Here is a 14,340-nt window from a genome sequence, read left to right as displayed (position 1 = left end):
TGCCCCCAGATCTGGCTGTACCATCTTGTCCAGGATGTCCTCATCCTCAATGGCCATCAGCTCCTCGGTGTTCAGGGGGCTCCGCCCCTCCGCTGTTTTGTCCACCTGGGTCTGCTCAGTGCCATTGGCCACTTCCACGGCAGCAGAGGGCGGCTCTGCTGGCTTTGGTTCCATCTGGGGAGTGGGGAGAGGGCATGGACGTTAAGCAGGGGACTGGATGAGACCAACACGGCCCCCGCGGACACGGCGCCAGGCCCTGCGGCTGCTGGCACAGCATTGGAAATAACCACTAGCCAGCCAGACTGCCTGCCCGAGGATGGCCATGTTGGTGTCAGGCTCAGGGAAGACACACTGAGAGCCTTGCTGTAGGATTTTGGCCCCCTACTGGGGATCGAGCCCGCAACCTGGGCATGTGCCCTTGACCGGAATCGAACCCAGGACCCTTCCGTCTGCAGACCGACGCTCTATCCACTGAGCCAAACCAGCGAGGGCTACTGTCTCTGTGTAACAGAAGGGAAAGCTGAGGCTATTCTGACTTGTCTATGAGCGCAATGCAGCAAGAGGACAGATAGTTAGACACATCGATGAGAGAGAAACATCGATCAGCTGCCTCCTGCACACCTCCCACTGGGGATGTGCCTGCAACCCAGGTACATGCCCTTGACCGGAATCGAACCCGGGACCCTTCAGTCCGCAGGCCGACGCTCTATCCACTGAGCCAAACCGGTCAGGGTGCTAGCCTAATTCTTGAACCTGAGTTCTTTCTACTGGTTCCTTTCCAGCCCTAGGCAGGCTGTGCTCGGTCCTGCCAGTTTCCAAGGCCTGGGAACTCCTGGGCCAGTGCCCAGGCAGCACATTCCACCCCGTACTTACCCCCGCCCCCCCGCCCCCCCTGCAATACACACCAAGGAGGCTGGACCAGGGCCCATAGGCTCCCGACCAGGTGTCTGCCTGGGGCTTCCCAGAGCCAAGTCCTCTCTGCCACCCACTGGGAACCACCCTCTAAGGGGCCTCCAGCCTCAACCTAGAGCATCTCCTTCGCCCCTTGCACACAAGTCCCCAGCCCAGCGATCACAGCCCCTCCCCTCCTGGCAGGGCCTCGCTGTCTGCTGTAGGGTAAGGAGAGCTGAGGTGGCAGCTGCTTCAGGGAGGCTCGGCCCGGCTGGGGCAGGAGGTGGGGGTGAAGCTGGGGGCTGGGCCCTGGCCAGGGGCTGCCAGGGCAGCCGCCACCAGTGCCTCAGGGCCAGGAGCCCGATACCCTCTCTCCTCCGTCTTAAGAGCATTCGCGCCTCAGTCCCTTGTACGGATAGGTAAACTGAGGCTCAGAGATGGTGGTGGCACACCTAAGGTCACTCAGCAGAAGCAGAGCCTGGCTCGGAGCCACCCCACCCCCCCGGCCCCTAGGGACTTACGAGGCTGCTGCTGTGGGCAGGACCCGCAGAGGAGCGGCGGCGGGTGCTGAAGGCAGGCGGGTGGGCCACGGGGGTCCCAGCATCCTCGGCCGCCTGGAACAGGGCCTCGGGGTCGGTGGCGGCCAGGAGCAGCTCACTGGGCTCCAGCTCAGGCTCAAGGTCGGGCACGAGGGGGACCCCAAGCCGCAGGCTCAGCACTTCCACCTGCCTGCCCAGCGCATCCAGCCGCCGGCTCAGCGCTGCTGTCTCTGCCCGCAGCTCTTCAGTGGCCCGGGCCACTGGCTCCACGGCCGAGACGGCTTCCTCGGCTGCCTGGGTCACTGCCACCCGGCCTGCCTCAGCCACTGCCCGCAGCTCCTCCAAGGCCTGGCTCAGTCGTTCCTCCAGGGCTGCGGTCAGCTCAGACGCAGGCCCCGGGACCCCCGGCATGGTGCTGGCGGGGGCTCTATGGTGGGGTGACGATGGGGACAGTGGCCCGGACTGCTGCCTCTGGCTGGTATGTCAGAGTCTTTGCAGCTGGTCTGAGGGCGAAGGCAAGGGCAGTGGACCTGCCCCGCCCCTGCTGGCCTCCCAGCCCTCCACCCGCCAGCTGGGGCTGCAGCCCAAATAGAAACCTATTCTGAGCTGCCTGTGGAGGGGGCCTGGGGGAGGGGTGGCCTTGCCTAAGCGGTTGGACCGCTAGGCCCGGCCCTGGCCCTGCAGAGATCACACCCGAAGCCTAGCAAGTCCGCACGGGTTGGGAAGGATGCCCGAGGCCAGGGTCCCCTGCCCCGCGGGTGGGACAGCTGAGGCAAGGAGCAAGGAAGGGGCCTGCCTGGGCCTCTTCAGCTGTGAGGACCCAGTCTGCTGGACTCCAGAGCCCGCACCCCTTTGCCCTCATGCCATGCTGTTCTAGAAAGCCTTGAACAGATGGGGGAAATAGAGGCAGGATATTGAGCAACCTGCTGTAACAGGTGCCTTCTCCCTGAGATAGGCACTTGGATCCAACCACAGACTCTGAGCAAATACACGATAGCCACATCATCTGCTTTCCTTTGGTTCTACATGGGGAAACTGAGGCGAAGTGGTGGTATCAGACCCAGTGTCACTGTGACACTTCCCACCCACCCCAAGGGCCTCAGCCATCCCCACCCCTCCCCTCCTTGCTCCCTGCTCTATGGGGGAAGTCTGCCTTCTCGCCCCCACCCTCTCCCTGTCACCCCTGAGAAGGCCCAAAGCTGGCTTTAGCCACCTCACCTCCGCCAGAGTCCCATTCAGTCCCCGGTGCAGCACGGAGGGCATTACCTGGGCTGCCAAGTGGCCTGTGGGGGATTCCTTCCCCAGCTGAGCTCCCAGCCAGCTGATCCCGGGCTCAGGGATGAATAATGGAAGGGTGCAACGGATTCAATTCCCGTGGCACCTGCTAGGTTGCTGCCTCACCTGACGGGCGCCCCCCCCCCATCTGTCCCCCCTCAATGCTTCTGCCCAGCACCTCCTCCCCCTGAAATGTTGACGCAGATGCTAATCGCTAATCTCCAATCTTCTGAGGGGCCAGGCTGATCTTGGATGAGCAGATGAGCAGCTCTGGACCTCAGAGCTGAGGTCCAGTGTGGGGTAGGGGCTGCCACAGGAAGAGGGGGCACCCCTGTACCACGCTCCCTGCCCCTCGGTTTTCCCATTTGTTCATTAGGAACGAACCAACCAACTTTGGAGGAAGGATCAGAGATCAGCATGTGGGAAGCTCAAGGCACATAGAGTAAACCTCTGAGACACCTAGTGGGTGAGAGGCTAGCGCATCCAGCCGCCGGGCCTCAGTTTCCCACGTGTCCAGTGGGAGAGGAGCGGAGTCAAGGAGCCCTCCAGCCCTGTACCCGGAATCAGTCTCTGTGAGGTGGCTGGTGATGGCAGTGGGGTGAGGAAGGGCTCACCTTCATGCTGCAGCCTCCTTGGCCCCCGGGAGAGGCATGGCTGAAGCTGGTGACCTGAGTGACACTGCCCAGCCGGGCCGGTGCCCCAGGGCCGCTGATGCGGGTGATGGTACTCTTGCCCCCACTGCTGGTGCTGAGAAGGGTGGGGGGCGCCCGCAGCCCCAGCGTCAGTTCTGGAAGGGGAGAGAGGCTACTGTAGAGATCACGTGGGGTGAGGACAGTGGCAGCCGCGCTCCCAGACGTCCCCCTCGCTCCCAGAACCCCCTCTGGAGACCCCCTGAGCCCCGGCCCCAGCATCTGCCCGAGGTGCAGGGCTGGGCAGCTGCAGGCACTCATCTCCCGCCGCGGGGAGGCCTACCTGCCCTCTGGCTGCCCGTGGGCACCAGCACCCGGCCTGTGGGGGCCTGGCCACGGCCATCCTTGATCTCAATGGTGAACGTCGTCTTCATGTTGGCCCCTGGCTCGGCAGTGCCGACAGCCACGGGCAGCAGGGCACCGGGCTCCTCTGAGCAGGCCACGGCCCCCCCGGCTCCATTTTCAAGGGGCCTGGCAGCCAAGCCCCGCCCTCTGGGGCCCTCCTCCTGGGGGCAGCTCTGAAGCTGGGCCAGGGGCTGGGCTGGTCCTCGCTGCTCTTTGCTGAACCGGGAGGAGGTATCGCTGGAGCCCCGTGAGGAGGAGCGGCTGGAGGAGGAGGCAGGGGTGGTGCTGATGTGGGAGGAGCCCGGGAGCCTTGCGGGGGTCGAGGGACCTAGGGCTGCCCGGGGTGGGCCATCCTGAGCCATTGGAGAATCAGACGTGAACTTGCGCATGCGGTCCCGCACGGAGCCGGCCCGCTGGAATGAGGGAGGTCCACTGGCAAGAGGGGTGGGCTCTAGAAGGGGCAGGAGGGCTGTCAGTGGCTGGGTGGCACAGGGACTGCCCAGAGCTTGGGGTGGTGGAACAGGCAGTACCTCGGTTCTGGGCTGGCTGGCGGGGGCTGAGCACGGAGCGTTGGCAGGGATGGGGTCCAGCTGGGTTTGACAGTATCAGGAGGCAGGAGCAGCCACGTGGGGGAAGAGAAAGGAGAGTGGATGGGGGTCCACCTCTCCCAGGCCTCTCCTCTACACTTCTGCAGCCTCCCAACCCCTCCCTGCACCCCAAGCTCCCCAGCCCATCCTGCACCTCCCACAGCTCCTGGCCTCCCACTCAGTTGCCTCTCTCTTACAGCCCCCCCCCCTCCCCTTCCTGCACTGACCCCAGGATGACTTGGACACTCCTGGGGGCTGGGGCCAGGCGTGGGCTGGAGGAAGGGTGCCCAGATCCTCCCTGCAGATGGGGATGGAGGACACCCCCTCTGGCCAGCACTGCCCACGGCTGCAGCTGGGAGATGGGCGCACTCCCTTATTGGGGAAAAGAATGTGCCCGAGGCCGGTTGCCTTTCAAGGCTGCAGGGAGGCCTCTGGCCATGGGTGGGAGGGGGTGGGGACACCTCAGGGGCAGTGGGAGGAGTGTCAGGGACTGCCTGGCCCTGAGGAGGCTGGAGCTGTCTAGGCACAAGAACCCACTTCCCAGGCCGGGAAAGAGAGGCCAGGGAGAGGGAAGGCAGATGCGTGTGGCTACCCTTGCTGGGACCCTCACCTGCTCTCTTTGTGCTGGAAGGGCCTTTGCTGGGGCCTTGGGCAGCACGGGGCTCTGTGGGACCAGGCAGGGGCTGTAGGGGAGACACGGCATGGGTAGGGTCTGACTCCCAGACCAAGGAGCCTCACCTGCCTGGCATCCCTCCCCTTCATCCAGACTCACCTCGTTGACCTCCTGTCTCTCAGTGCTGTGGGGGGCTGGAGTCTCCTGGGGCTCAGGACTGGCGGCCCTGGGTGGGCTGGCGGCCCTGGGTGGGCTGGCGGCCCTGGGTGGGCTGGCGGGTGGCTTGGGGCTACGCAGATCCTCAGCGGCAGGGCCCTGGACCTCGGCAGGCTCCAGCGGAGGCTCAGGAGAGGCAGTGGGGGGGGAATTGTCACGTGAGGCAGGTGAGCTGGATGTGCTCCCAGGTGGCACCTGCACCAGGAGCGTCACGGTGGTCACATCCCGACTGGTGACTTCGGGGGGTGGCTCTGGGACCTCTGCCTGCTGCTCTCGTTCCTCTGGCTCTGGCACCTGCGGAGGACCCACAGGCTGCAGCCAAGGCTCCCCAGGCTGGCAGGTGCTCAGGGCAGGGCATGCAAAGCAGAGGAGCCGGGCACGGCTTCCTGCAGGCCCACCTGCACCAGCGTGGGCACTGGCATGCTCCGGGCAGCCTCTGACCCTCCTTCCCAACATCTTGGTGTTGCCTAGTCACGGGCAGTTCAGAGAGCCCAGATCCAAATGCCAGGGGGTGGGAACGGCAGGAGACCTTCTGGGGACTCCCAGACTTAATCGATCCCTGGAGTGGAGGTCCCTGAACACTGGCCTCTGCCTGGTTAGTCAGGGGGGGGAGGGTGGGCATCCTGCCAGGGACCCAGCCGCCTCTGCTGGCCACTTCGGGGACCTTCATGGCCCGGCCTCTCCCCCACACTCCCTGGAGAACAGAGTCCCCTCTGTGAACAGGGCTCCATGAGTCAGCTCGGGCCCGCGATGCCGGCCCTATAAGCCAAGGTAAGGATGTGGGCTGTCTGGAGGGGGAGGGGCAGCTGCAAGATAGGTTTTAACTGGGGCGGTACCAGGGTCAGACTGCATTTCGGGGAGATCCCCTGTGTGCTGAGTGGAGGCCGAATGGCTGGCGTGAGGATGGAAGGCCAACAGGGAGGTCAACGAGGGTGGTAATGGGAGATGGACAGGAACCTGGGAGCAGTGCGGGCAGGCTGGCTTTGGGGGGAAGGCCTGGGTATAGACAACTGGGAAGTGGGGGGGGCATACGGCCAGAGGGTGCCTGGGAGAGTGGGCAGAGCCCTGAGATAGACCCCTAGTGGCCCCCAAACACTGCTGGGGGCCCTTTTCAGTCAAGTACCAGTTTAGCAAAGACTCAGGTGCTCTGGGCTATTGGCAGCTGCGGGCACAGGCACCTGGGCCCTCCTCGCACCTTGGCTACCTCTCACCTCACACCGCTCCAGCCTCTGTGCTGCCTGCCCCTTGCTGTCCTCTCTTGAGCCGCTGTTGGAACGCCCACCGCATAGCCTCCCAGCCAAGGTGGCAGCTAAGAGAGATAGGGAAACTCTCAGGTGAGTGGCCAGGTGGTGCTACGGGCAGCAGGGGCGGCGGGGGGGGGGGGGGGCGGGGGGGGAGCCAGGACGGGCACGTACCTTCAATCTCCTGGGCCCGGACTCGGCGGATGGCAGCCCGGATCAGCTTGCGTTCCTCATACTCAGCGGCCCCTCGCAGCTGTGGGTGAGAGGCGGGCCACAGGTATTGGGCCACGAAGTCCAGGCCTTCACCTGCCCTGCCCCCAGCCCCTGCCCTGGCCTGGGCCTCACCAGCGTGGTCAGCTCCTCCACATCGTTCATGGACTCCAGCCGCCCTGCCAGCTGTGCCAGAACAGCCCGCTGCTCGGCCTCTCGCTGCTGAGAGCTGCCGGGATATCATGCCTGTAACTCCCACTGCCATGGCCGGGTAATGGAGGATGTGGGCTGAGGGCAGGGGCCAGGACAGGGTACCCAGAAGCTTGGCACAGGGGCATGGAGCTATGAAAACCCTTTGGCTACATGCTGGTGCATGCATGCCCGTGGATGTGAGCACGAATATCACACACTCAGACATGCTGTCCCCATGGGCGTGGCCAGGGCACCATGACTGGCATGTGGTCCATGCCCACAAACATCCCTGTGTATTTTGCCTGTACTGCCATGTGCACACCCAGATAGTCAGCGGACACACCTGTGCTTGTGCCTGCCTGCACAACCTGAGCTGAGCCCTGGCACATACTCCCCCCACCTGCATGTCCACGCCCCTCCCCCCCACACACACACACTCACTGCAGCCAGTTCTCCTTGTTGTCCTGCCGCTCAGCACGGAAGCGTTTCGATGCCAGGGCCTCCTCCTCTCGCTCTAGCTCCTGCCGCTGCAACTCCCGGATGGCCGAGCGGATGCGCCGCCGCTCTGCCAGATCCACTGTGACCTCCAACTGTAGGGCAGGCGGGGGCGAGGGGCAGGTCATTTTGGCTGCCAGGGGCGGAGGGCGGGCACCAGCTGCCCACGGCTCGGCCTGTGGCACAATGAGTGATCTGTCTCCACACCCTCTGCCCCAGGCCTGTCACGTGCCCGCTCGCCCACCCACCAAGCATGTCTTGGGGAGGCCCAGCTCACGAAGCCTGGGCTTTTGGACAGCCCACCGTGATTCACAGAGTGGGAAGCCAGCAGTGGTCCACCTGGGCCAGGTGCTAAGCCAGGCACTCCTTCCTTTGACTCCTGCCTCTCAGAGCCACTCATCAAACCCCTGAGAGCCAGGGAATCATGGGAGGAGGAGGAAGAGGGAGGCCATCCTCTGGGCCCCTAACAGTGTCCCTGGGGAAGAAAGGTTGTTGATTCAGGCGGCTGAGCAAGAGAGACTCCCATGGTCTAGTCCAGGGATGGGCAAACGTTTTGACTCGAGGGCCACAATGGGTTCTTAAACTGGACCGGAGGGCCGGAACAAAAGCATGGATGGAGTGTGTGTGTGAACTAATATAAATTCAAAGTAAAGGAGTGGAGGGGAGAGCAAGAGAACCCTCCGCTCTTTCGGCTCCGTGGGCCGGATAGAACAGCCGAACGGGCCGGATCCGGCCCGCGGGCCGTAGTTTGCCCACAGCTGGGTCCCAAAGTACCACAGCCCTGCTGGGGGGTGGCAGCCTCACCCGCACTGGACAGATGGGGAAACTGAGGCAGGGGCTATTGTTTTCCTTGCACTGGCCAGGCCTGGCCACCATTGAAGGGGTGAAAGGGCCCACAGTGGGAGGGCCAACCCCCCAGACACATAAAGCAGCTGCATGCTCTAGGGTTCACCCAGGAGTCCATGGAGGACAGGTGCTCCCACAGGCTCCTGAGCCCCTCAATCCCTGGGAAGTTGGGGGGGGGGGCTGGTTTAACCAGGTCTAGGAAAGGGCACCTTCTCTGGGGAGAGTCAGCCAATCGTGTGGCCTCCCTCCCCGCTCCCCCCCCCTCTGCTTCTGTGGCTCCAGGGAGAGAGGACTGCCCCAGGGTCCCCGGGAAGATAATGGCAGAGATAAGCCTCCAGTGTGGGTCTGAGCCAGAGGGAGCAAGTATAGCCAAGGTGATTGCTTCTGCCCCCACCCCCCAAATCACTTAGGAGCAGGGCCCTCTACCCCCCTTCCTTTTTAGCCTCCTCCCTGCTCCATGGGGGAGCCAGATGGGGTGTGGGGTGTAGGTTTCAGCAGGGAGTGTGGGCTGGCCCAACTGCGCCATGAGCTCACTTGTCCCAATCTGAACAGAGCAGGGAAAACCCTGGGGACAGACAGAGTCACTTCAGCTTCCTTCAGGCTCCACATTCCTGGGAATCTGTGGAGGGTCAGGCCAGAATTCCCAGCTGACTCTAGCAGTCTAGTCCCGGCGTGGTGGTCAGGAGCATGTCCTTAACCTCTGTGTCTTGGTTTTCTCATGTGCCAGATGGAACAATGCCTCCCACTCAGGGCAGTGGGTGGGGATGGGGGCAGCGAGTCTCCCCACCCCCGCACTTGCCACATAGCTTGGGCTGCTGCAGTGAGCATTACCCACTTCCCCTCCCCCCCCCCCCCCCCCCCCGCGCCCGCCACTTAGGAGGAGGGATAACTGAGGGCAAATGAGTTCAAGATACCAAGGTATCAGTAATATTAAGAATCTGTATGTCAGATCCTGTACTGAGCCCCTTACTTGTCCTAAACTCACAGAAACCCTGGCACTTTATTACTCCCATTTGACAAATGAGAAGACTGAGGCTCCGGGAAGAGAGGCGATTTGCTTATGGTCAAATGAGCTGAGCCAGAATTTGAATCCAGGTCTCTCTGACTCAAGGGTCTGCCCTGGGCTGAGGATAGGTCTGTTGCTGGGGTCTGTCTGCCACAGTGGGTACCTTGACACTGTGTTGGGGTCCCCTTCTAGCCTGGACTAGAGATACCTATAACAGGTCTAAGGGGGGGGGGAGGGGGCCATTATAGCAGAGGGAGGGAGAATGAAGCAACACCTTCCCACCTCCCAGTCCTGGCCTTGCCTCAGGCACAGAGCCCTCTGGGGTACACTTGGAGATGGGGGCCAGCCCTCCCAATGCAGAGGTAAGGAGGCTTAGATGCATTGACCAGCCCTTTTTCTTCTGGGTCACCCTTCCCAAAGCCCTGAACTCCAGAGGTGGAGTCCTTGTCCCTGAAAAAAACCCCAAACGTGGCTACCTCTGCAACACCTGGGAGCTTCAGTATCCTCATCTGGAAAACGGGGGCCTCTGTTTGAGCACACCGCCCCCCCCCCCCCAAGTGGGTAGGGCAGGGCTGGGGGATGAACAACTTCATTCCACTGGCCACCCTCCAACATGACCCTTTCTTTGGGCCTGGAGGTCAAGATCCGCCCACAGTGTCCCTGCTGTGTGTCCTGCATTCGGGGCCCCTCTGGCCCCACTGCTGTGTGTGGAGGGGGCCGTGGGAGGGAGGGAAGGAAGTACAAAGCACCATTGTCCACCAGGGGGAAGGGGAAAGGGATGGGGCGGTTTCCGAAACTGCCCAGTGAAATTCTCCGGGGAGGAAAGAGGGCGCTTCCTCCTGGGGAGGGGGGCGGGCCCCTGGCTTCTTTCTGCCCACGCTGCTGGGGGCATCCGACAGGCCCTGGCGTCTCCCCACTAGCACTGGGGAGGAGACCCACTGGGCCTTCCTTCATTCCCGTCTGGGGGACCCGCCGGCAGTGGAGCGAGGCCTCGCCAGGGGGCGTTGGAGGCCCGCAGTCTCCCGAACCGCCGACCCTCCCAAGGCCACGCCCCCATCTAGTCTCACGCCCCGCCCCCAGCCCCGCACTAGGCGCCCGGGGGGAGGCAGACGGGAAATACCCCGATACGGGCTGCTATTTTTTTTGGTTAACCCTCACCCAGGACATTTTTCCACGGATTTTTTTTTTTTTAGAGAGCGTGGAAAGGAGGTGGAGAGAGAGAGAGAAACATCATGTGAGAGAGACATATGGGTTGGTTGCCTCCCCCAGGCTCCCCAGCTAGGGCTGGGGATACGTGCCCTTGACCAGAATGGAACCGGGACCCTTCCGTCTGCAGGCTGACGCTCTACCCACTGAGCCACACCAGCATCAGGGCCCGGCAGGCTGCTTTCACAGCCTCTGCCACGGAGAGGAAACCGAGGTTCACAGAACGGAAGGAAGCGGCTCCCCCAGGCCTCCCAGCGAGTGAGTGAGTGTCGGGAGTCCGAGCTCGAACCCGAGACCGAAGCGTCCTTAGGTGCCCCCCGCCCGGCCGCAAGAATGTGTGGGAGCCGGAGCCGGAAGCGGCTCCCGGGTCCCCGAATCGGCCCGACGCCGGGGCGGGGGCCAGCTTTGCCTTATAAGGCCCGGGCCGGCGGGGAGGAGTCCGGCTCGGGACGCCCCCGTTCCTGCCACGAGGCTGCCGAGGCCGGGCCGGCGCGCGGGGCGGGACCCTCGGGGAGCAGCGATGGCGCGCGCCCCGCGGTGGAGGAACCGGCCGGGCTGGGAGAGACCTCGGGCGGCTTCAGGGTCCAGGGATGAGGGAGAGGCGGGGTCCTGTGAGTCCTCTCCCTGGGAGGGGGCGGGGTGGGCCGGCTGCAGCCTCGCGTGGGCTTCCCTGAAACTCTTCCAGCGCCCAAACCCCACGCGGGTCGAGGGGGTGGCGGCTGGAGAACCCCAAGCCTCAGAGGGAACTCCTAGAGGTGGAGATGCGCGGGGACCTGCATTTCTCTCGGGAAGGCTCAGCCTTGACGACCTCCATTAGAACTCCGACTTCCTGAATGGAGGTCGAACTGACCTTTGGAAACCCAGCCCATCCCCTCCAGGCTGCACGCGGCAGGCCGGCAAACACCTGGAGTGGAGAGTCTGAGGTGTTTGCTGGTCTGAGGACACACAGGCCTTGGGAGATCCTGGCAATGGCTGGGCACTGCCCAGTGGCTGGGTTGGGGCTTCCAGGTCTGAAAGTCCCAGAACCCACGCTGGCTGCCTCCATCCCCTGCTTCCAGAGGAGTGATAGTCAAGGAGTGGGGTGGGTCATCTGCCTTCTCCTAGGGAAGGTAAATCTTTAATTTCTTCCCCGGACAAGGGTCAGGGGCTGGAGGGATGGGGCATCCAGTTCAGCTGCTCTCTGTCCTTGCTGGTGGGCACATGCCTGGTCTGTTGTAGTGCCCCACGACCTCTGTGCATGGGGGGCGGGGGTTCGGGTGCTCAGGAAGAAGCTGGGGGAAGGGGATAGGTTGGGCTCACCCTTCCGCCTCAAGATCTGGACCCATGCCTCACTCCACCCCCATGCCAACTCTCAGACCTAGAGATTAGGTTCACACACACCCCCTCCCATTTTATAGGTAAAGAAACTGAGGCTCAGAGTGGGAAAATGACAGACTAGAAGTCACAGCTCATCAGGCTCTTCCGGCCTTGACTTGCTCAGGACTCCGGGTTCTCCACGGTCCCCTTTGAGGTTTGTTTGGATCCTGGCACACCCTCTTCCTAGCTGGGTGCCTTTGGGCGGGTGATTTCACTTATCTGAGGCAGAGTCCTCTTTGCTCTCAGAGTTGCTGTGTCCGTTCTGGGAGATGGTGCGCCCAGCACCCAGCCTGCCCCTGCTGTGCCCTCACATTATTAATCACTTCGGCTACTATTATCACGGGGCCAGCGTCCGGGGGCGGGGGGGGGGGGACTGCCCAGGTTGTTGCTGGAAAGAGGCCCATCTAGCCTCCCCACACTTGTGGCTGCATATGGGTGAGTCCTGAGCAAGTTACTGTTTAAACAGGTGGTAGCCGTGGGGGGGCTGGGAGTGATCAGGCCTCAGCACCTGGCACGGACAGGCATATGCCACGGGGGCCTCTGCATCAACCATGTGGAACAGGCCTAGCCCTGTTCCCCTGAGCCCTCCTCCTCCTCCCCCCTCCTCATCACCTCCTCTGGTCCGACGAGAGGTAGCCTAGTAGGCCCTGCCTCTCTGGCCTCGCATTGGGGACGATGGGGCCACTTACCAGCTTCCGCAGGGCGCCCTCATCCAGCCCAGCTAAGGCCTCGTCCGCCATCTTGCTGGCCCCTAGCTCCGTGGGTCCCCTCCTGGTGAGATCCTCAGTGCCCGTGGCACCTAACACCAGCTCAGGGAATTCTGCAGGGGACAGACATAAGTCAGGCCTGGGGGGGCCTCTTCTAGTGCCTCGGTTTCCCCTCTTCCCCAGGATCATTCGTTGCTGTCCTATCCTTGCTACCTGTGATGTGGCTTCTGGTTGGGAGTTGCCCTCTGCCCTAGGGTAGTGTGCTACCTAGCTAAGGGTCTCGGGTTCCAGCCAGACAGCTCAACTGCAGGCCTAGGCTGGACCCTCACCCTGTCTGAGCATCACACAGGGAGGGGCGGCCTGGATTGAGAAGCTGGGCCCCAGCAAGGCCCACCCAAGCTGTGATCACCACCAGGGGGTGCCCGCCAGACTCCACAGTTTCCTGCCCCACCCACCCATCCCCAGAGCCTGCCCAGCTCCACTACCCCCAAAAGGCTCGGCCTCTGTCTGCGGGCTGAGCCCTTATCCAAATCCTCGCTGCTGCTGCCACTCTCATTCCCTTGCTTAGGTGATTTCAGCCTTGAAGGTAACACCATGTCTTTCAGTTCCCTAGGACAGCCCTCTGTAAACACCCCTCTCCACGCCTCCCCTTTCTGCCCTCCTCCTGATGCCAACTGTCCTGAAGCAAGGGGTCCAGGCACCCAGTTCCTTTTGCTAAATTCACACACTTATAATCCAATTCCCCAGCCGGAAGGGTCTTAAGAAACGGACCCGTCCAGACTCTGGACTTGGACAAACTGAGGATTAGAGGGGACCCAGGATTTGTCGCACAGGGAAGGAGGATCCCAAAGACCCAGAGTGTAGGGGGGAAGTCTGAGCCGCCTCTAGCTTCTGAAGACCCCTTCCCAAGTGCCCTGGGGGACTCAGGACAGCCCCCTTTCGCCCCATCATTACCCATCAAAGGGCCCTCTACATCCTGGCCCAGCCTCCCAGTGCAGCTCGTTCCTCCCTCCTGCAGCCCCAATGTTTTTCTGGCATCAGAGGGTCCACAGCCTGGTGCTTAGTTAATGTATGGGGACCGAGATGGCCCCAGGATTCCCCCATCTTGTTGATTCATCCCTCCGTCAACCCTTCCCAGTCCCCAGAACAGCCACTTGTTGAGTCACCCAATCGGTGAATGGGTCTGGGGGTGGTGGGCAGAGTCCTAAGCGACACTGCTGGTTTCGTTGGACCCTGCCAGTTCCAGTTGCTTTTCCCATCCCTGTCGGCTAGCACAGATGGCAGCCTCCCACTCTCGCTCTGTTGGAGTCCTTGCTTCTTATCTACCTACTTTGGGGTAAACCCCGCACCCCCAAGAGTGTCATTCGCCCATCACCAGATTTAGGTTCTGTGGACACTCTGAGTCTCCCCCCGCCCATGTCTTCTGAGGACAGGGGTCCCTAATCCGTAATCTAGGACTTTCAGGGGGCTGCAGGAAGTCTATTTCCTCAGGTATTCCCGCGGCTGCCCCACACCAGTCCCAAGGCTCTCTCTGTCGTACATTTTTGGGTTCCTGGCGATTGTGGGAGACCTCAGAGGAATGTGGGAACTTCCTCGGAGTGTCTGGCCCCCCTCCTCCCCCCCGGCCAATGGCTAGCACCCGTGGAGGTGGTGGAGCCTCCTGGCCTCCAAACCTTATCCCAGGGCTTAGAACCCCCGCGGATGGGTGGGGGCTCCCGGTCTGAAAGTCCCAGAACCCACGCCCAGATATCCCGGTTCCACTCCGGGACCCGGAGGTCCGCACACCCACCTCTCAGTCCGGCTCGCCAGTCGCGCGCGGGCTCAGGTTAGGTGGCTCGGGATCCGGCAGATGGACTAGGAATGGCTCAGGCAGAAGGCGTGCCGCCTGGGATCCCAGGCCCGCACTGCAACCGTCCTCCGGACTCT

At 62.7% G+C, this 14,340-nt stretch overlaps 1 protein-coding gene across 5 annotated transcripts in view; it reads right to left on the bottom strand.

Annotated features, from left to right (window-relative positions):
* Window positions 1-14,340, bottom strand: part of SMTN (smoothelin) — a 23,698-nt gene extending 9,358 nt beyond the window's left edge. For 4 of the 5 annotated variants that reach the window (XM_080650427.1, XM_080650426.1, XM_080650428.1 and 1 more), the window contains exons 1-12: window positions 14,204-14,340; window positions 12,397-12,527; window positions 7,240-7,388; window positions 6,742-6,835; window positions 6,571-6,649; window positions 6,367-6,464; window positions 5,099-5,449; window positions 4,937-5,009; window positions 4,270-4,329; window positions 3,678-4,190; window positions 3,320-3,492; window positions 22-174 (exon numbers count right to left, since the gene is read on the bottom strand). In XM_080650427.1, the coding sequence (XP_080506553.1) occupies window positions 22-174; window positions 3,320-3,492; window positions 3,678-4,190; window positions 4,270-4,329; window positions 4,937-5,009; window positions 5,099-5,449; window positions 6,367-6,464; window positions 6,571-6,649; window positions 6,742-6,835; window positions 7,240-7,388; window positions 12,397-12,447 (1,794 nt within the window). In that variant the 5' untranslated portion in view covers window positions 12,448-12,527; window positions 14,204-14,340. Of the gene's footprint in view, window positions 1-21; window positions 175-1,412; window positions 1,942-3,319; window positions 3,493-3,677; window positions 4,191-4,269; window positions 4,330-4,936; window positions 5,010-5,098; window positions 5,450-6,366; window positions 6,465-6,570; window positions 6,650-6,741; window positions 6,836-7,239; window positions 7,389-12,396; window positions 12,528-14,203 lie in introns of those variants that run through there. The other variant, XM_080650429.1, reaches the window with a different exon arrangement.

This window comes from Plecotus auritus (genome assembly GCF_963455305.1).
Source record: "Plecotus auritus genome assembly, chromosome: 13".
NCBI classification, from domain to species: Eukaryota; Metazoa; Chordata; class Mammalia; order Chiroptera; family Vespertilionidae; genus Plecotus; species Plecotus auritus.
Note: the sequence above shows the minus strand (reverse complement) of the source record. Positions and strands in the feature narration are given on the sequence as shown.